Here is a 20,728-nt window from a genome sequence, read left to right on the forward strand (position 1 = left end):
GGTGTGTGATGAACACAGCAACAAATCACATGGAATCTGATCTTTTTTCAAATTCAGATTTTTGGGCGCACTTTTCATAATGTGGTTCTTAAATCAGATACAGGTGTGATCAGTTTTAATCAGCTGGTCCTCCACTGCATTCAACTTGAACCCTTTCACTGCCACACTACAGAAGGTTAACCCTTTACGTGATAGTAAAGGGTTAACCTTCTGTAGTGTGGCAGTGAAAGGGTTAACCTTCTGTGTTGTCGCAGTGAAAGGTTAACCGTTTGGTAGTGCGGCAGTGAAAGGGTTAAATGAAACCGTAAACGCTGCCTCCACTGTCCTCCGTGTTGAATCAGAATGGAGCACGAAGGCTTGCAGTGTGAACGTAGAATCTCAGACACCAGGAGCGTTGGCGTATAAATAAAAGAGAGAAGAGAAGAAGAAATGGTCTAAGACTCGTAAAACCTCTTGGAATTTACAAAAAAAATGCTTTCCTCTTAAATGTTTTTTTCTTCTTTTTTTACAGAGTACATTTTTTTCACTCCAAAAACAAAGATGATACGCAGGAAGGGAGTCGACTTAAATAGGATTAACTGAAAGAGAGAGGGAGAGAGAGAGAGAGAGAGAGAGAAGAGAGAGAGAGAGAGAGAGAGAGAGAGAGAGAGAGAGAGAGAGAGAGAGAGAGAGAGAGAGAGAGAGACAGAGAGAGAGAGAGAAATTAGATGGAAAGAAAGAAAAGATGTAATGTAATTTTGGTGGAATCAATGCTGATTGGTTCAGTGAGGGAACTAGGACCGCCTCCTCTTAGCCGATTCGTCTGTTGGTTTGGTCTCAGTCGACCGAGACTTTCTCATCTCCCATGCAGAACGAGTCATATCCTGAAGAAGAAACGCTGACCTCAGGTACACACTAGATCTAAATAGAGTCCTTCTGGCTGTTACCGATTTGTCAATCAATTTATTTTGGGGAAAGGCAGCCATAAGAGGACAGAGGAGGAAGATGATCCACTAGGACAGTTCTCAGGTGGTGATGATGATGATGGCTTCCTCCAACAAACAAACAAAACAAAAAGTCGCTCCGAATCCTCACCGAATGTTTTTTGTGATGCTGATGATGATGATGTGCAGTTTGCATGATGGCTTCCTCACAAAGCACTTGTATACGTGTCGGGTTTCACTCAAAGTCCTTCCTGCTGCGTCCCCCGGCACTCTGACTCCTCCCCCCGTCGCTCGGACTCCTCCCCCAGCACTCTGACTCCTCCCCCGGCACTCTGACTCCTCCCCCAGCACTCTGACCACTCCCCCGGCACTCTGACTCCTCCCCCAGCGTCTCCTACAGCTCGTCTAAAAAGCCACATGGAGGAGGAAGCTCTCAGAGGGGCGATGATGTCGACGTCTCGATGGGAGAGTTCCGTCTCGGTCGGACGCGCAGCCAGGCGTTGGGCTTAAAGATCACGTGACGCGAGGGGGCAAAGTTTCTCGACGTCTCGACGTGGTGATGATTCCTGAGTTCCTCTGCGCCGCGAGCAGAGTTCTGGAGGGGGAGCCGACGTGTGTCGACGCCGGTCGTGTAGTGTGTAGAGCGTGTTTGAGACACGTGTGTGTATAGTAGTAGTAGTAGTAGTGTGTGTGAGCGTGCACGTTGGGGTCAGTGTGTAAAGGTAACGATGGAGGTCTTTCTCTTATAAACGGAAGTAGAGGTCGTCGTGGAAACGGAAGTGGAGGTCGTCGTGGAAGTAGAGGTCGTCGTAGCAATGAGGGCGATAGAGGAGGGGGGGGGGGGGTAGTAGTGTGGTTCTGTAGCTATAGTGAGTGAGAGAGGAAGAGGAAGAGGTTCTGGATGATGAAGATAGACGTTTCAGGCGAGCGACATACGAGGTCTTGCTCGACGACATGTAGTGTGTCGTAGCAGTTAGGCACCCGCTCCTCCATATCTCCCATCATGCTTTGGGGGGGGGGGGGGTTCATCACCGAGGTAACAGCCGTGCGAGGGACCGGACAAGCTGGGGGGGGGGGGGGGGGGGCAGCATCGAGGGGCTCTCCCAAAAGATACATTGTCCCATGATATGACGAGAAGGTGCCTGTTGTATATTTATATATATCTACATAATATACTATATGTATGGGGGCCACGTGTAGGTTTTCAACAGGAGTCTTTGTGGGAAGCTAGTGGCGTTGGGACGGGGGGGGGCTCACTGAAGGGGGGAGGGGGGGGGGGGGCTAGTGGGCAATATCACAACAGCACAAGTAGTGGTTCCCATGATAAAGGTCCTGTCACCGTTCTCCAAAGTGTCTTTTAAAGTTCGCAAAGAGTCCTTTAGTCCTTTCGAGTGCGTGAATAGTGACAGTCCCCCCCCCTCCTCTCCCCGCTCTCCCCGCCACCAGGGCCTTAGTATTGCGCAGTGTTCCAGGCACCCTGGGGGGGGCGGGGCGGGGCGAGAGAAGGGGCGGGGTCAGCGTATATGAGCGCGGCGCTCCCGGAGCTGCTGCAGCTGTTGTTGCGGTTGGTGTTGCGCCGCGACAGGTTGGGCGTGGCCATGAGCGGGTAGTGTTCGTCGGGGCAGCCGTACTGAGCCAGCGTGTCCACGCACTCCTGGCTGTTGGCCTGCCGCGCGTACGCATGGCACTGTTGCCGTGGGCATCCCTCGCCATCAGGTCCACACCGTACTGGGGGGAGAGAGAGAGAGAGAGAGAGAGAGAGATACAGAGAGAGAGAGAGAGAGAGAGAGAGAGAGAGAGAGAGATACAGAGAGAGAGAGAGAGAGAGAGAGAGAGAGAGAGAGAGAGAGAGAGAGAGAGAGAGAGAGAGAGAGAGAGAGAGAGAGAAAGACAGAGAGATAGACAGATACAGAGAGAGAGAGAGAATAGAGGAGAGTTTAAATCATTATGACAGGAATACCTCATTCTTTGCTTACCCTTAGAAATATGACAAGTAACCCTATTCCTTAGGAACACGCCAACATTTTTAATCATGAATGGAAGCAGACAGTGCCCGTTAGCCTAGGCTAACCGGCACTGTCCGCTTCCATTCATTGTGCTAAGCTAGGCTAACATGCAGCCAGATAGCTTTCTACTGAACGCACAGAGAGGAACCTGGTCTCTATCTTCTTGTCCTCTCTGGAAAAGACGGTAAGCTAATTTCCCAAAATGTTGGCGTGTTCCTTAACTGTTCCTCCATGAACTGTCTCTGCTCAGATACACAAATACACAGTTATGTCACAGCTATTGAAATACATTTGTCTTTTTAAAGTGAAAGGTCCTATTGTCAGCGACTTTGGGTTATTGAAAAGCACTATATAAATAAAATGAATTATTATTAATATTATCATTATCATTATCATTCATTATTATTATTATTATTATTATTACAACAACAAACAGATGTAATGTAACCACAGCAAACCCTACCCAGATGAGGAGCTGGGTGACGACCACGTTGCCCTGGCGACAGGCCAGGTGGAGGGCGGTGCGCAGGTCGCCCTCGCCGCACGTCTCGTTGACCTGCGGGCGCGAGCCGTGGGCCAGGAGCAGCACCACGGCCCTCAGGTCCTCCTCCGCCGTGGCCCTCAGCAGCTGCTGGCCCAGGGACAGCTCCGTGTTGTTGGCCAGGGACGCCAGGAAGAGACGCTGCTCGTACTTGGCGCGGATCCAGCGCTCGCGCTCCTCCTGGGAGACACGGGGACAAGATAGTGCAAATTAACGCGTCGGTAGTGGAAAAGGGTTAACCTTCTGTAGTGTGGTAGTGGAAAGGGTTAACACTTTGTCACGTGGTAGTGAAAGGGTTAACCTTCTGTAGTGTCGCAGTGAAAGGGTTAACCCTTTGGGTGGTGGTGTGGCAGTGAAAGGGTTAATCAACGTCTTCAGTTTCCACATCAATGTAAATGTGCCAGCGTTAGCTAATGAGCTAGTTTCCATCTGAAGTCCCTGCCTGCATGTCTTCATGGTGTGGGAGGAAACCAGAGCACCTGGAGGAACCAGAGCACCTGGAGGAAACCAGAGCACCTGGAGGAAACCAGAGCACCGGGGGAAACCAGAGCACCTGGAGGAAACCAGAGCACCTGGAGGAAACCAGAGCACCTGGAGGAAACCAGAGTACCTGGAGGAAACCAGAGCACGTGGAGGAAACCAGAGAACCTGGAGGAAACCAGAGCACCTGGAGGAAACCAGAGTACCTGGAGGAAACCAGAGTACCTGGAGGAAACCAGAGTACCTGGAGGAAACCAGAGAACCCGGAGGAAACCAGAGTACCTGGAGGAAACCAGAGTACCTGGAGGAAACCAGAGCACCTGGAGGAAACCAGAGCACATGGAGGAAACCAGAGCACCTGGAGGAAACCAGAGTACCTGGAGGAAACCAGAGAACCTGGAGGAAACCAGAGCACCTGGAGGAAACCAGAGCACCTGGAGGAAACCAGAGCACCTGGAGGAAACCAGAGTACCTGGAGGAAACCAGAGTACCTGGAGGAAACCCACGCGAACACGGGGAGAACATGCAAACTCCCCACAGAAAGAACCCCCTGCTGGGGTTTGAACCCATGCTCAGGAGTCTCTCTGGGTGGTTGTTCTCCCCCCTATAGGGAGGTGTAGTCTTTGGTCCGCCCGCGAGGTCCACCCGTACGGGGATTTATCATTGGGGAAAATTGATTATCGGCTATTGTAACAATTCTGCCTCGTGAACATTGGAAAGCTTTCCATTTTTGCACAAAATGAGTTCCCTTCCATCACTAACATTATTGTTTAAGCTTTTTTGGTTGAAATAAAATTTGGCAGTTTTCTTTTTTTTACGATTAATTGCGAATATTTTCATGTTGAGCTATAGATTGTGGATGACTAGAATAGAAAGGTACACTATGCAAATGTTAATGCTTTATTTGTTTTAAACGAGACGATTTAGAAATGAGCAATGGGGAAATACGTTGCAATTTTGCGAGGTGGACCGGCGGACCGGCCGGAAACAGCAACGACGTGACCACTACACCTCCCTGTTGTGTTCAACTGAGCACGCATCCATCAATCAAGCCACACTGTCCATCCATCGCGTTTCCAATATTCCTGATTGTGGTCCCATTTTCCACAGACTCCGTTTCCATTCCACAGCTAAATCAAGACACAGACACAAACCCAACAGCACAAAAAGAAGAGGAGGCCTCGAGCCACAAGAGGTTTATTTGTCACGTACTATATATATATATATATATATATATATATATATATATACACACACGAGACATGTAGTGAAATGAAGGTGGCCCTTTTGTGCATATTGTGCAAAAATACAAATAATAAAATAGAATAATAAAATAGAATAGATAATAAAATAGACATGATAAAAAGTAATACGAATAAAATACAATGCTAAGCTTAAGACTGAAAGGTAATAATGAGTACTATATACAATAATATACAAATATACAGTTATGTTTTTTAAAAGTGACCTTTTTTGTAGTGTGTTTGTGTACGAGAGAGTGCAAGTGAGGATGTGTGGTGTGTGTGCTTGTGTGTGTGTGTGTGTGTGTGTGTGTGTGTGTGTGTGTGTTCATATGTGTGTGTGTGTGTGTGTGTTCATATGTGTGTGTGTGTGTGTTCATGTGTGCTTGTGTGTGTAGAGATCAGTGTGATCACACAGACCTGGGAAGACAAGAGAGAGAGAGACAGGATAAGGGGACAGGGACACATTGTCGGTCAATCCAGTGTCATTTACTGCTGGGCCCGTCTAATCCAGTAGCCCGATAGCGCTAATCTCTTCCTAATCTCTTCCTAAACCCCTCTGTGTAAACAGTAGCCATTCATCTCCAGTGGGATTAGTAGAGGCTCAGTCCTCCTTGGAGAGAGGGAGGGGGGAGAGGAACTGGGATGGCCCAGGGGGTGGGGGGCAGGGTGGGGATATTGAGCTGTCCCCCCCACCTCTTCTGAAAATAACAACATCCCTCCAGGGGGTGGAGGTTCCGAGGAAATGGAGAAGAGTGATTCTCACAGGGTCTGCTTCCTCCTGCCGGTGGCCCCACAGTGTGTGTGTGTGTGTGTGTGTGTGTGTGTGTGTGTGTGTGTGTGTGTGTGTGTGTGTGTGTGTGTGTGTGTGTGTGTGTGTGTGTGTGGAGGCCGAAAGGGCTGAGAAAAGGTCTCTAATAGACTCACACAGCAGGGAATAGAGAGAGTGTGAGAAGTGGAGAGAGAGAGAGAAAGAGCGCGCGAGAGAAAGATAAGACAGGGTATCTGCAGGTTTCAAAAAGTTGAATTTTTGAAACGCGCCAATTTAAATTGTCACGTGTTCCATACGAGCTCTCGCCAGACGCACCGAGCTCCTGGTAGCCACGCAAAAAATAAATAACTTGAATACAAAAACATTTAATATATTTAATACCATTTCATCTCCCGACAGCCGGGCTGCCAACCAAACAATGAAATTGAAGACTTTGACCTTTTATGGCCTTAAATTGAGAATTATGAATTTGAAGACTTTTGAATACCCTGCAGAACCCCTGGAGAGAGACGGAAGGTTAAGGTTCAATATTATACTATTCCTCTATATTACAACAGCATTCGCTAAAACACAAAAGGTGCGCCACATTTTCACTGAGGTTCTCTGCTCTGATCCCGGCTTCACTCGCCCCAGGTTAAGCTCTCACAGCTACACTATTGTTTTTTTTATCCACTTTTTCTCCTTATTTTCTATTTTTCTCCCATCCCAATTTCGTATTTCCAATTCTCCCCTCCCCTGTCTTGAACGTTGCTAGACTATGCCTCCCTCGGATGTAGTGAGGATAGAAGCCTTGCATCACGTGTCCCCTCCGGTACACGAGGAGGCAGCCTGTCGCATCTTTTCACCGCAACAGTTCGATCTCTCTGTGGCGAGGAGTAACGCGTGGGAGGCTCACGCTGCCCCCGATACTTCCTGCTTCCGCCGTACCGGCGTCACCCAACCGACCTGTAGGAGTCGCTGTCCACAATGTCCAATCCCCATCCACCGGCTTTCCCACCCTCTAACACTGCCAATTGTGTTAGTATGAACGACCGGCCAAGCCGGTAGCAACGCAGAGAGCTGGGCTCGATACCAGCATCACCATGTGTTGGGGAGGCAGAATCACCATGTGTTGGGGAGGCAGAATCACCATGTGTTGGGGAGGCAGAATCACCATGTGACATGTGTTGGGGAGGCAGAATCACCATGTGTTGGGGAGGCAGAATCACCATGTGTTGGGGAGGCAGAATCACCATGTGTTGGGGAGGCAGAATCACCATGTGTTGGGGAGGCAGAATCACAATGTGTCGGGGAGGCAGAATCACCACGTGACATGTGTTGGGGAGGCAGAATCACCATGTGTTGGGGAGGCAGAATCACCACGTGTTGGGGAGGCAGAATCACCACGTGTTGGGGAGGCAGAATCACCACGTGTTGGGGAGGCAGAATCACCACGTGTTGGGGAGGCAGAATCACCATGTGTTGGGGAGGCAGAATCACCATGCGACATGTGTCGGGGAGGCAGAATCACCGTGTGTTGGGGAGGCAGAATCACCATGTGTTGGGGAGGCAGAATCACCATGTGTTGGGGAGGCAGAATCACCACGTGACATGTGTTGGGGAGGCAGAATCACCACGTGTTGGGGAGGCATAATCACCATGTGACATGTGTTGGGGAGGCAGAATCACCATGTGTTGGGGAGGCATAATCACCACGTGACATGTGTTGGGGAGGCAGAATCACCATGTGACATGTGTTGGGGAGGCAGAATCACCATGTGACATGTGTTGGGGAGGCAGAATCACCATGTGACGGGGAGGCAGAATCACCATGTGTTGGGGAGGCAGAATCACCATGTGTTGGGGAGGCAGAATCACCATGTGTTGGGGAGGCAGAATCACCATGTGTAGGGGAGGCAGAATCACCATGTGTCGGGGAGGCAGAATCACCATGTGTTGGGGAGGCAGAATCACCATGTGTTGGGGAGGCAGAATCACCATGTGTAGGGGAGGCAGAATCACCACGTGTTGGGGAGGCAGAATCACCGTGTGTTGGGGAGGCAGAATCACCGTGTGTTGGGGAGGCAGAATCACCATGTGTTGGGGAGGCAGAATCACCGTGTGTTGGGGAGGCAGAATCACCATGTGTCGGGGAGGCAGAATCACCATGTGTTGGGGAGGCAGAATCACCACGTGACATGTGTTGGGGAGGCAGAATCACCACGTGTTGGGGAGGCAGAATCACCATGTGTTGGGGAGGCAGAATCACCACGTGACGTGTGTTGGGGAGGCAGAATCACCATGTGTCTGGGAGGCAGAATCACCGTGTGTTGGGGAGGCAGAATCACCATGTGTCGGGGAGGCAGAATCACCACGTGACATGTGTTGGGGAGGCAGAATCACCGTGTGTTGGGGAGGCAGAATCACCACGTGACATGTGTTGGGGAGGCAGAATCACCACGTGTTGGGGAGGCAGAATCACCATGTGTTGGGGAGGCAGAATCACCATGTGTTGGGGAGGCAGAATCACCATGTGACATGTGTTGGGGAGGCAGAATCACCATGTGTTGGGGAGGCAGAATCACCATGTGTTGGGGAGGCAGAATCACCATGTGTTGGGGAGGCAGAATCACCATGTGTTGGGGAGGCAGAATCACCATGTGTTGGGGAGGCAGAATCACCACGTGTTGGGGAGGCAGAATCACCATGTGACATGTGTTGGGGAGGCAGAATCACCACGTGTTGGGGAGGCATAATCACCACGTGACATGTGTTGGGGAGGCAGAATCACCATGTGACATGTGTTGGGGAGGCAGAATCACCATGTGACATGTGTCGGGGAGGCAGAATCACCATGTGTTGGGGAGGCAGAATCACCATGTGTTGGGGAGGCAGAATCACCATGTGTTGGGGAGGCAGAATCACCATGTGTTGGGGAGGCAGAATCACCATGTGTAGGGGAGGCAGAATCACCATGTGTCGGGGAGGCAGAATCACCATGTGTTGGGGAGGCAGAATCACCATGTGTTGGGGAGGCAGAATCACCATGTGTAGGGGAGGCAGAATCACCACGTGTTGGGGAGGCAGAATCACCGTGTGTTGGGGAGGCAGAATCACCATGTGTCGGGGAGGCAGAATCACCATGTGTTGGGGAGGCAGAATCACCACGTGACATGTGTTGGGGAGGCAGAATCACCACGTGTTGGGGAGGCAGAATCACCATGTGTTGGGGAGGCAGAATCACCATGTGTTGGGGAGGCAGAATCACCGTGTGTTGGGGAGGCAGAATCACCATGTGTCGGGGAGGCAGAATCACCATGTGTTGGGGAGGCAGAATCACCATGTGTCAGGGAGGCAGAATCACCATGTGTTGGGGAGGCAGAATCACCATGTGACATGTGTTGGGGAGGCAGAATCACTGTGTGTTGGGGAGGCAGAATCACCGTGTGTTGGGGAGGCAGAATCACCATGTGTTGGGGAGGCAGAATCACCATGTGTTGGGGAGGCAGAATCACCATGTGTAGGGGAGGCAGAATCACCATGTGTTGGGGAGGCAGAATCACCATGTGTTGGGGAGGCAGAATCACCATGTGTTGGGGAGGCAGAATCACCATGTGACATGTGTTGGGGAGGCAGAATCACCATGTGACATGTGTTGGGGTCTCTCCCCTGTTATGTCTCTCTCCTGTCCCCTCTCTCCCCCGTCCCCTCTCTCCCCTGTCCCCTCTCTCCCCTGTCCCCCCTGTTCCGTCTCTCCCCTCTCTCCCCTGTCCCCTCTCTCCCCTGTCTCCCCTGTTCCGTCTCTCCCCTGTTCCCTCTCTCCCCTGTTCAGTCTCTCCCCTGTCTCCCCTGTTCCGTCTCTCCCCTGTCTCCCCTGTTCCGTCTCTCCCCTGTCCCCTGTCTCCCCTGTCCCCTCTCTCCCCTGTCCCCTCTCTCCCCTGTCTCCCCTGTTCCGTCTCCCTCACATTCTTTATCAACATATAATATAACTCATAGGGCATACAGACCCTCATCTGCACCTTTATTCTTCTCATATTCAGAGTTAATTATATTGTTTACACAGCTTATTTTTATCCTCGTGTTTTTATATTCAGATCAAATTTGTATTGCCTATAATGTGTCTTTCCACCATTACCCTGCCCATACCCTGTAACCTCCCCTCCCCCGTGATGCTATAACTCCTGATCGATAGGGGATCAATAAAGGAACATCTCATCTTATCCTGCTGCCGTCTCAACACAACTGACCAGTGACGGCTCCGATCGGAGGCCTTTCTCCCCCTCGACCGCGGGACGGGAGACGAGAGACCGTCAGACCTCCTCCAGAGTCGCCACGTAGGGCGCGCGCTCTCGGAGCAAACCATAAGCCCTCTTATCAGGCCCGAGAACAGGAGACCATCGATAGGCCTGCGCGGGGGATCGATGGCCCCGCCGACATCCTCCTCCTCACCGGGGCTCGACGCAGGTCGGTTCCTTCCCTGGAGAGCAGAGGGTCGGCGACACGTGCAGGTAGGAGCGCGTCGTGTGAAAAAAAACATCTCCCTTCACGTCACGGTCCAGTCGAACTAACATCCAACCTGTACCGATTACACACTCGATAGATTCTAATCACCGCCAAAATACGAGAATATCATTGTGACACGATGGCAAGTGTACCAGGGGGTGATAAAAGAGGATAATAGTGTTGAGACAGTTGAGAGAGAGAGAGAGAGAGGAGTATTGACCCGGTGTGAGAACGGGAACTCAGCAGAATCTCATTAGCTCCCTTCCTGGAGAGGGGTGCGGGGGTGGGGTGGGGTAGCAGGGTATGAACCCCATCGTCCAGAGGGGGGGGGGGGGGGGCGGGGGTCTAGCATCACGGAATGTCCCGGGGCCTTTCCTTCCTGCACCGTCCCACGGAGAGAGTAGGGAGGCTGGACACTGGACTACGGACCACAGCTCCCAGACAAAGACCTGGAGGTGTGTCTCTGGGTGTGTGTCTCTCTGTGTGTGTGTGTGTGTGTGTGTGTGTGTGTGTGTGTGTGTGTGTGTGTGTGTGTGTCTCTGGGTGTGTGTGTATGTGTGTGTGTGTGTCTGGGTGTGTGTGCCTGTACACCACCCCCCGCCCCCCAGAGGAGAGGGAGGAAATGCGGGGGGCACTTGACTGCTCCCGCCAGGCCGCAGGCCACGCATGCCTTCCCTGGCCGAGTGAGTTGCTATGGGCAGAGGGTCCAGGGCCTGGGAGTCTGGGACAGAGGAGGGTCCAGGGCCTGAGGGGGCAGAGGAGGGTCCAGGAGGCCTGAGGGGGCAGAGGAGGGTCCAGGAGGCCTGGGAGTCTGGGACTGAGGGGGATGTAGGGTTGGGCATTTTGATTTTGATTTGAGAATTTGATTCCGATTCTCCATTTCGATTCCTGTTCTAAACGATTCTCGATTCCGATTCTTTGAGGTGCAGGTCAAAACAGGTCACAGCTTATTTCGCAGGAGAAATTTCTTTTTTTGAAAAATCCTTAATTTTTTTCATACTATTCACATTGTCAGTTGACTTGATACAGTTTCATTTGGTTGCTGTACTGTAACTAGGGTATTAACACTTTGAGTGCCAGCGACGAGATTTCTCGTTAGTTCATGCCAACCGTTGAGTGCCAGCCGACGAGAGCGTTTTTCAAAATGGTATAAAACGGAAATTAATCGATTAAAAAAAACAATCCGTTTCGACAATGTTGACTGCAAACAAGTCATTGATAAGCGACGGCCATATTAGACACATAGCCATAATTTAAGATATAGTTTATGCGTTCGCAAATATGAGAGCTCTGTCATTGAAGTGGGTGGTGGCACACAACGGGGTTCCGGGGCACAGGAGGTGTGGCACTCAAAGTGTTAATAAAAAAATAAAAATAAAAATAATCAAAATGCAAACATCTTCTTAGGTTCGGGAACCGGAAGTTAGGAACCGGTTCCAATAGGAGTGCCCAACCTTAGGAGGATCTGTGTGAAACGTGCCACGTGTGTGAATGTACTGTACAGGCTGCGCTGGCTACTGGGAGGCGGTCGGTCACACAAGGTTCTGTGGACAAAGAAGGACGGAGAACCAACTCCACTCACTGGTATCGATGGGATCAAGGATGTAATGAGGCCACTAGCCATGTGGTCCTGAATCAGATACAGGCCTGATTTGTTTTAATTAGCCGGCCTCCAATGCACATCGACTTAAACCATAAAAACTGTGACTTTAGTGTGTCCTCCATGTTAATCTTCTGATATTGGCCACATTTAAAGGGGAACTCCAACATTTTGGGAAATTAGCTTATTTAACATCTTCCCTGGAGTTAGACAAGAAGATACATACCTTTTTTGTCTCTGTGCGTGCATTTTAGCTTTGGGAATAGACGCTCCGTTAGCATAGCTTAGCTTCATCACTGGAAGTGAGGCAGGACAGTAGCCTTACAGTGCCTTACAGTGTATTGCAAGGTCTGACATTGACCAAATTTGATATGCATGACCTTGGTGGGCTCTAGGTCAACTCCTGAAAAGGGGGTCAATGTCAGACCTTGCAATCAAAAGTTAGGGGGCGCACTGAAATTATGGCAAGGGTTATTAGCCCCCTAACTTTTGATTGCAAAGTCTGACATTGACCCCCTTTTCAGGAGTTGACCTAGAGCCCACCAAGGTCATGCATATCAAGTTTGGTCAATGTCAGACCTTGCAATACACTGTAAGGCACTGTAAGGCTACTGTCCTGCCTCACTTCCAGTGATGAAGCTAAGCTATGCTAACGGAGCGTCTATTCCCAAAGCTAAAATGCACGCACAGAGACAAAAAAGGTATGTATCTTCTTGTCTAACTCCAGGGAAGATGTTAAATAAGCTAATTTCCCAAAATGTTGGAGTTCCCCTTTAAATGTGAACGACCAAAAAAAATATATATGTAAACAGTTAAAGACCCTCACCAGTCTTAAAATAACAAAAACAGTAAAGTGAACCAAACGTTTCCACAGCCCATGTGAAGCAGACATGACCCCTGGTTGTACAAAAAGAATATATATACATATAGAGCATAGAAGTGCTCCACATATATACACCATGAGACATAATCAAACCAATAGTTTTAGTCTTAGTCATGTGTCAAATGCTCCTTTTTCGTTTATCATATTTAGTCACCTTCATTTATTTTTCATTCTAGTCTTAGTCAGTTTTAGTCAACTACAGGTCTGAGCATTTTAGTCTTAGTCCGTTTAGTCAACTACAGGTCTGAGCATTTTAGTCTTAGTCAGTTTTAGTCTCGATTTAGTCTTTTTTGTTTTAGTCTAGATTTAGTCAGGGGAAAAAGCTTTGTTGACGACCATATGTAGTCATAATTTTCATTGACAAAATTAACACTGATCTAGAGGCTCCATCATCAGTGTTTACAGTAGATCTAGAGCAGGGGTGTCAAACTCATTTTCACAGAGGGCCACATCAGCATTATGGTTGCCCTCAAAGGGCCAAAGACCGTATAAATGTTAATGTAATGTAAAATAAATGTAGCTACACATTTACATATTGTTAAACATGGTGTTTCTGTATTTATTACTTATTCAAGTTATACATATTGGATATTAATTTGCATAAATGTAAAAATATATGTTAGCTTATGTTATTTTAACAAATAATTTTAGTTTATCAGAACCCCATATTACTCCACCAATCAATGATCAAACCATTCAAGTAAATAACAAAGAAGAATATCATCAAATACAAGCTATGACATTAAGTTTGTTCAAAACCTTTTTGTCACAGTCAAGAGAGCCAGAACTAACAACTGTGAGCTGCAAAGAACACGTGGGACAGATGTAGCAGATGTTACAAAAACAAATGGCTGCACACAACCTTGCAGAGGCCATACATCCAACTAATGGAAGATAGTTTAATTAACTTTAATTAACAGATTGCAGAATGGGTACAGTACAGTACAGCTCAATACACACAATTGTTAAGGGGATGCAGACCAGAGAAAGACTTTCGACTTGTTTACATCAGGGTCCCCCATTTTCAATTCGTAATGAAATTGCTATTATGTGTCTGCATGAACACACAACTGTAACTGTACTCAAAAATAACAAAATAAGGGTTGTCTCAGTTCACAACTATATTGGTCAAATTTTGGGTGGGATTTGTTTGCGTCCCTACAGCTTCTTATTCAATTGAGCGAGATGCTCGGTTATGTCACACAGCCAGTTTGCATCTGACAGTTCAGACAATATTTCTTCAACCCTTTGTTACCTATTCCGCCTGGATCTTTTTTGTATTTTGGGCTGTAAAATTGTCAAAGAATGTCTGAGGAGTAAGTGCTTTTGGCTTTTTTCCTTTGTTACCTCAGATGTTCAACATACATGTATGTGTAAGAATGTGTAATAACTAAGGCTGTCAAAGTTAAAGCTTTATTAACGCATTAACCCACAATTATTTTAACACTGCTATTTTTTAACCCAATATTAATGTAAAAAAAAAAAAAAAAAAAAAAAAAAAAACGTTTTTTTTTTTACCTGAGCTCTTGGGGGGCCACATCAAATGACGTGGCGGGCCGGATTTGGCCCGCGGGCCGTGAGTTTGACACCTATGATCTAGAGGCTCCATCAGTGTTTACAGTGTATCTCTGAGAGGGTAATAATGAGCTGTTGTGTGTGTGTGGGGGTCTCTGGGGCCTCCTCTCTCGGCTACCTGTGTCTGATTGTGGCTCATTGTTACACTTTGTTTGTCTGACTGTTCACATTCCATTAGGGAGAGAGCGCGCTGTGGCACTGATGCATGCTGGGAGATAATTAACCAGAAGTCTGAGAGAGATGGCTGTGACAGGGACACACACACGCATACGCACACAGACACAGACACACACAGACATACAACAGGAAACCCAGAGGCTGGACATGTGTGTGTGTGTGTGTGCACGTGAGTGTGTGTGTGCGTGTGTATGTGCATAAGTGTGTGTGTGCGTGAGAGTGTGTGTGTGTGTATGTGCACGCGTGATAGTGTGTGTATGTATGTGTGTGTGTGTATGTACGTGTGTGTGCATGTGTGTGTGCATGTGTGTGTGTGTGTGTGTGTGTGTGTGTGAGTGTGTGTGAGTGTGTGTGTGTGAGTGTGTGTGTGTGTATGTATGTACGTGTGTGTGCATTAGGGGTGTAACTAGGGATGCACCGAATGGGAAATTCTTGGCCGAAACCGATACCGAAAATAGGAAACAGTTGGCCGAAAACCAAATGCCGAAAGGCCGAAAATGATTAATATAAATATATATATATATATATGTTTTTTTTTTTTTTTTTTTTAGCTACCTGATTATGGCAAAAGACATGATTATGGCTAAACTTAACTTAAATAATATTAATAATCACTATTATGGGCCCATAAAACATTTATTCAGCACTTTTGAATGCATACATTAATTCCAGACTGTTAAGACTAAAAGACTACAACGATTGATGACGACTTCCTGTCCTCGCATTTCCATTTTCGGTTTAACGATACATTTTCAACAACGGATTGCTGCTAATTAAACACTTCATTTAAACGGAGTAACGTTAACGTTATGTCGAGTTCATACGTGTAGTGTAGTATGAACTCGTCATAACGTTAACATTACTCAGTGTCCACTGTTGCTGCCACCGTTGCGTCGCAGGTGGATGGTACACTGTTAGCTCCGTAGCTAATCCGCTCCTAGACTACTGATAGCAGTACCGTTAACTTCGGAGCTGATCAATACTCCGGTTTTTTCTAATTTAGTTTAGAACCGGGTTTCGGGGGGCATCCCTACTCCCAAGAGGAGTTAGTTATCAATTATCACAGGCTGTAGAATGCAGGAAGAGCTGCCAAGCTGCTCACGTTACATGTTGCGCATGCTACCATAGATATCTATGATGCTACCGGTATGTCTGTAGTCGCGTTTTGATGACGTCATCACAACAACACGTTATTTGACTTTCGGTCATATATTTTCGGTGCTAAAACCCTTTCGGCCGAAAGCCGAAAGAGCCTTTTTAACCATTTTCGGCCGATAATTTTCGGTGCATCCCTAGGTGTAACGGTACGCGTATTCGTCCCACAAATTTACGGTATGGGCTTGACGGTGCGGTACGTGCAGCCATACGATGAATATGAATACCACTAGGTGAAACTAGGGTTGCACATTTTACAAATCTATGCTCAATATCTTTACTTTACTTTACACTGGCTTACATTGATCTTTAACGTTGAATATTAAGCTTGTACTGCCAAATTTAGATGACAAATAAAACGTTGAAGCTTGTAAACACACGCACAATGACAAGCGGACAGACCATAACAACGTGCACTGCAGGCTGTTTCGCCCCGCGAGTCTCCCCTCCCCGCCCTACTGGTGTCGGGTGTCCCTAAAACAAAACCTTGAATGAATTATATCATGTCCAGTAGAGAGAGACAGAGGAGGAATGGGAGACAGAGTGGGGGGAAGACATTCGGCAAATAACGAAGGGTTCGGGAGTCGAACCCGGGTCGGCCGTGTCTCTTCGGGGACGCCCCGGGGTTACATTTTTACAGTTTTCTTTCATTTTCTTGTTCGCCAAATGGAAAGACACACACACAAGACACACCAAATAAAGTTGGTGTGTCACCAACACACACGCCAACTATCTCCTGCGTGTGGACCCGTGGACATTATCTCACAGCTGACAAGGAAAAAAAAGAAAAGCAATAGCCTGTACATACTTTTCCGGACTGATCATCTGAGCTCCTCTCCAGTTGAACTGCTACTGTGTTTAAATCCAAATGCCCTTGTGTAACATGTCATCTCGGCTTCACGTGCAGTTAAATCCTCTCTACAAGTGAAACTGAACAAGCCTAAGTTGTTAAAGGGGCAGTAGGCAATTAATTTACTCAGTGGATGCCTGAACACAGAATGACACCAGTATCACTGACTACCACGGCAAGCCTATAGAAAATTATTCTATTTAATAATAATAATTATTATTATAAATATATAATAATTATAAATATGTCTTTCCTGTTGTACCGAACTCGTACCGAACCGTGAGCGCAATACCGAGGTACACCATGGCTTCTGTGTACCGTTACACCCCTAGTGTGCATGAGTGTGTGTGTGTGTGTGTGTGTGTACGAGCCAATGGACGTGTATACGGACCACTAGCCTAGTTTAAACTCTGTAGACGGGTACAGCTAGGCTAGTGGTCCATATCTACTTCCAGTAATTTGTGCTAAGCTAGGCTATAGCCTGCAATTGAACAGCTTTCTACTGAACGCACAGAGAGGAAATGGGTATCCATCTTCTCGTCCGAAGACGGTAAGTAACATTTCCCATAATGTCGGCGTGTTCCTTTAACGCCAGCCAGGGCCTCTTGTGCGCGACGACCAGCGAGCAACAAGCGCGGGGCTTCTAGCCGCGCCTCCCATTAACCGCACTGATGTGAGATGACAACGGCGCATTAACAAGGCGCTTTATTACGATGATCATCACTTAGCTAAATGCATCAACGGGCCCCTGATGGAGGAAATCAAACATGTTTTCCGCCTCTGCTGATGCAGGAGAAGAGAGATGGTACTATTCACACACACACACACACACACACGCCAAACAGTGCGCTGCTAGATGAAACAGCGTGTTGATTGACAGCTTCATTAGCCTGTGGTGTGTAGCACGGTGGTTAAGTGGGGGCTGGTCTAACACGGCACCGAGGGACGAGCGGTCGTGGAGAGGGGGGGCAGGTCGCCGTTAGAAACAGTGGGGTGGAATTCGATTTTGTTTGGGGGGTGGGGGGGGGTCACTCAGGGACATATAGTGTCCAGGCCCCGCTGTTGGATCTCTCCTCCTCGAGGGACGGAGCGAGGAGAGTTACTGGAGAGTGGCTGTGGTGATTTCCTGCCCGTTGTTTGAATGTGTGCGACCCCCCCCCCCCCCCCCCCCCTCTTTTGAGAGTGCGTGTGTGTTTATATGTGTGCGCAGGGTCAGTGTGTGTTTGTGTGTGCAGTGTCAGGGTTCTCCCTGAGCGCCTGCTTTGTGAGGCCGTGTTTTACACACACAGGCAGGGTTTCCTGTCTCTCCAAGAAGCCGGGGGCCGTTTGGGCCGTGACGGGACGTCCCACCAGCTGCCCCCCCCCCCCCCCCCCCCCCCCCCCCCCAGGGGGGAGGGGTTCTTCTGTGTGTGTATGGGGTCATCTGCCCGCGACCCCAAAAACAGAGCACGGGGCAGAAGGCTCAAAGCGAGGAGGACGCACACCCCAATAATCACACCACTTATCACCACATTACACCAGTATAGAAATAAAAGTACTATATACATAGTATATATACTGGTATTACTAGTATGTACTAATATTACTAGCGTTACGTTGGGACAACATGAAACAACACATGTATTTCCACGCAGAAAGGCTCTATATTATACTCATCACTACGGCGGAAGACGTAGCGGATGTTTTTGGCATTACCAAAACAACTTTACAAAAAAAATTTAATTGGAATAAAAAGCAGTTAATTTTGTATATAAATAATAAATATAATAATAAAAAACATCCAAGCATAATATATATATATATATATATATATATATATATATATATATATATATATATATATATATATATATATAAAAGCAGACATTATCGCTCCACATCCACGCTCATCGCTCTCACACTCACACGGTCCAGAGTGAGAGCGGAGGAGTGAGATGTATGGGCCCGGACGCCCGGTATTAATTACCGTCTGGGGAGGGGAGGGCCCGGGCTCAGAGTGACGCGTGTGTCGCCGCCTGGCCCTCTCCTTTGGCCTAATTAGCCTCCTAATTCAGCTCGTTAGGCCGGGGCTCGCTACTGCTTAATGGGCTCTGACAGCCGGAATCTGTCACCGGGACAGCTCGCTATCACCTGGGCCAACACACACACACACGGTCCTGGCTACAACACACACACGGTTCTGGCTCCAACATATACAACTGTGCATCAGAGTGGATGTGTAGAGAGTCATACTATCAGTGGATGTGTAGAGAGTCATACTATCATGTTGTCGTGAAACCACTAACGCGCAGTAGTAAGTACTCTATACGGAATCCAAAAGACTACGAGACCCGTCTGAAAGAGAGAGAGAGAGAGAGAGAGAGAGAAAGAGAGAGAGAGAGAGAGAGAAATGGCTCACCGGACAGACAGACGGACGGACGGAGAGAGACAGACAGAGACGGATAATGTTTTTAATGAGGTGATCAGTTCCCCCGCTCCTTTCATTTTGTTCCTCACCTCACCTCTTTCCTTCTCCCGCTTTTTTTTTTATATAAGCCAAGACAAAGAAGAGAGAAGAAGGGAAGAGGAAGAAGAAGAAGAAGAAGAAGAAGAAGAAGAAGAAGAGAGCCTGAAAATCAATTACACTTTCCTAGTTGGTCGTTAGCTGCCCTTGGGTAGGCACAGATAATTAAGCGGAGGAGGAGAGAGAGTAGAGAGAGAGAGGAGAGAGGGGAGAGAGAGAGAGTTAGAGAGGGAGAGAGAGAGAGAGTTAGAGAGAGGAGAGAGAGAGAGAGAGAGTTAGAGAGAGAGTTAGAGAGAGCGAGGAGAGAGTTAGAGAGAGAGAGAGAGTTAGAGAGAGAGAGAGAGAGAGAGAGAGAGGGTTAGAGAGAGAGAGAGAGAGAGAGTTAGAGAGGAGAGAGAGAGAGAGAGAGAGAGAGAGAGGATATCTCTGTGTTTGTGTGAGAGAGAGGGAGAGATAGAGAGTGGACGTTGGCCTAGTCTGCACTTGTCCATGGGGCCTGAGTGGGCTGAACTGAACCAGGCAGGGCAGGGGGGGGGGGGGGGGGGGGGGGGCAATGGGCCAAACTGATGGGAAGCTCCCTCAGCTGAATCGCAACGCTTCACCGGTGCCATGCAAAATAGGGAGACGGGAGGCAGGGGGAGGGGAGGGGAGGAGGAAAGGGGTGCGGAGGTAGAGAAGTATGCAGAGAAAGAAGGGAGAGGGACAGAGAGAGAGGAGAGAGAAAGGGGGATGTATGTAGCGGCGGCACGATTACATGTCGAAGAGCCAGGTTCAGTCACAGAACAGCAGGAGACTCGATAGGCACCGGTAACACCAGTAACACCATTTACACACTGCCTGCAAAGACAGATTCCCAGTCATTAACCTTTGAGTATTATGGTCCAATACGGAGCACTGACCCGATCCATTACAGCATAGACTGAATTTGAACCCTTGGTTTGGGTGGTGAACGCACACAAATGATGGGACATAGAATAACATTTCTGAGAAATCTAACATCTCTCAAGAATGCGGAAATCAAGGTGGTTTGCTTTGATTCATGACATGTATACACAGGGCTCTTGGCGAATTCTCTCTTGGTTAATTGTCCAGCACCTATTGTTCCACCAAGATACAAGTATCTAGATCAATGAGTTTTACCTACCATCTCAAAGAACATAATGTCTTACAATGGGAGTTTTACATAACCACCATCTCAAAGAACATAATGTCTTACAATAGGAGTTTTACCTAATCACCATCTCAAAGAACATAATGTCTTACAATAGGAGTTTTACCTAACCACCATCTCAAAGAACATAATGTCTTACAATAGGAGTTTTACCTAACCACCATCTCAAAGAACGTTTTCCATCCAGAGGTTCTTCTCCCAAAGTCTCTCAGACCCGCGTCACCCGCCTCGCCGAGCCTGACCGTGAAGCCGGTGACGACTGCTGTGACCCTACTGGTGAGACTGGTGGCCTGGGAAGCCATTGACATTTCTCTTTAGATTAGCCGGGATGCAGATGACTGGCCCGACCAGACCTGGTGAGCTAATGGG

The 20,728-nt window shown here is 48.2% G+C and overlaps 1 protein-coding gene across 1 annotated transcript in view; it reads right to left on the bottom strand.

Annotated features, from left to right (window-relative positions):
- Nucleotides 1–1,162: 1,162 nt before the first annotated feature.
- LOC311224353 (uncharacterized protein) overlaps nt 1,163–20,728 on the bottom strand; it is a gene marked incomplete at both ends in the record, with an annotated part of 180,231 nt that continues 160,665 nt past the window's right edge. The window contains 6 exon segments of the mRNA XM_084309312.1: nt 1,163–1,428; nt 2,400–2,603; nt 2,606–2,651; nt 3,393–3,650; nt 10,303–10,419; nt 11,081–11,190. Coding sequence (XP_084165438.1) covers nt 1,163–1,428; nt 2,400–2,603; nt 2,606–2,651; nt 3,393–3,650; nt 10,303–10,419; nt 11,081–11,190 — 1,001 coding nt within the window.

Source organism: Notolepis coatsorum (assembly GCF_963971535.1).
Source record: "Notolepis coatsorum genome assembly, chromosome: 1".
Lineage (NCBI taxonomy): Eukaryota > Metazoa > Chordata > Actinopteri > Aulopiformes > Paralepididae > Notolepis > Notolepis coatsorum.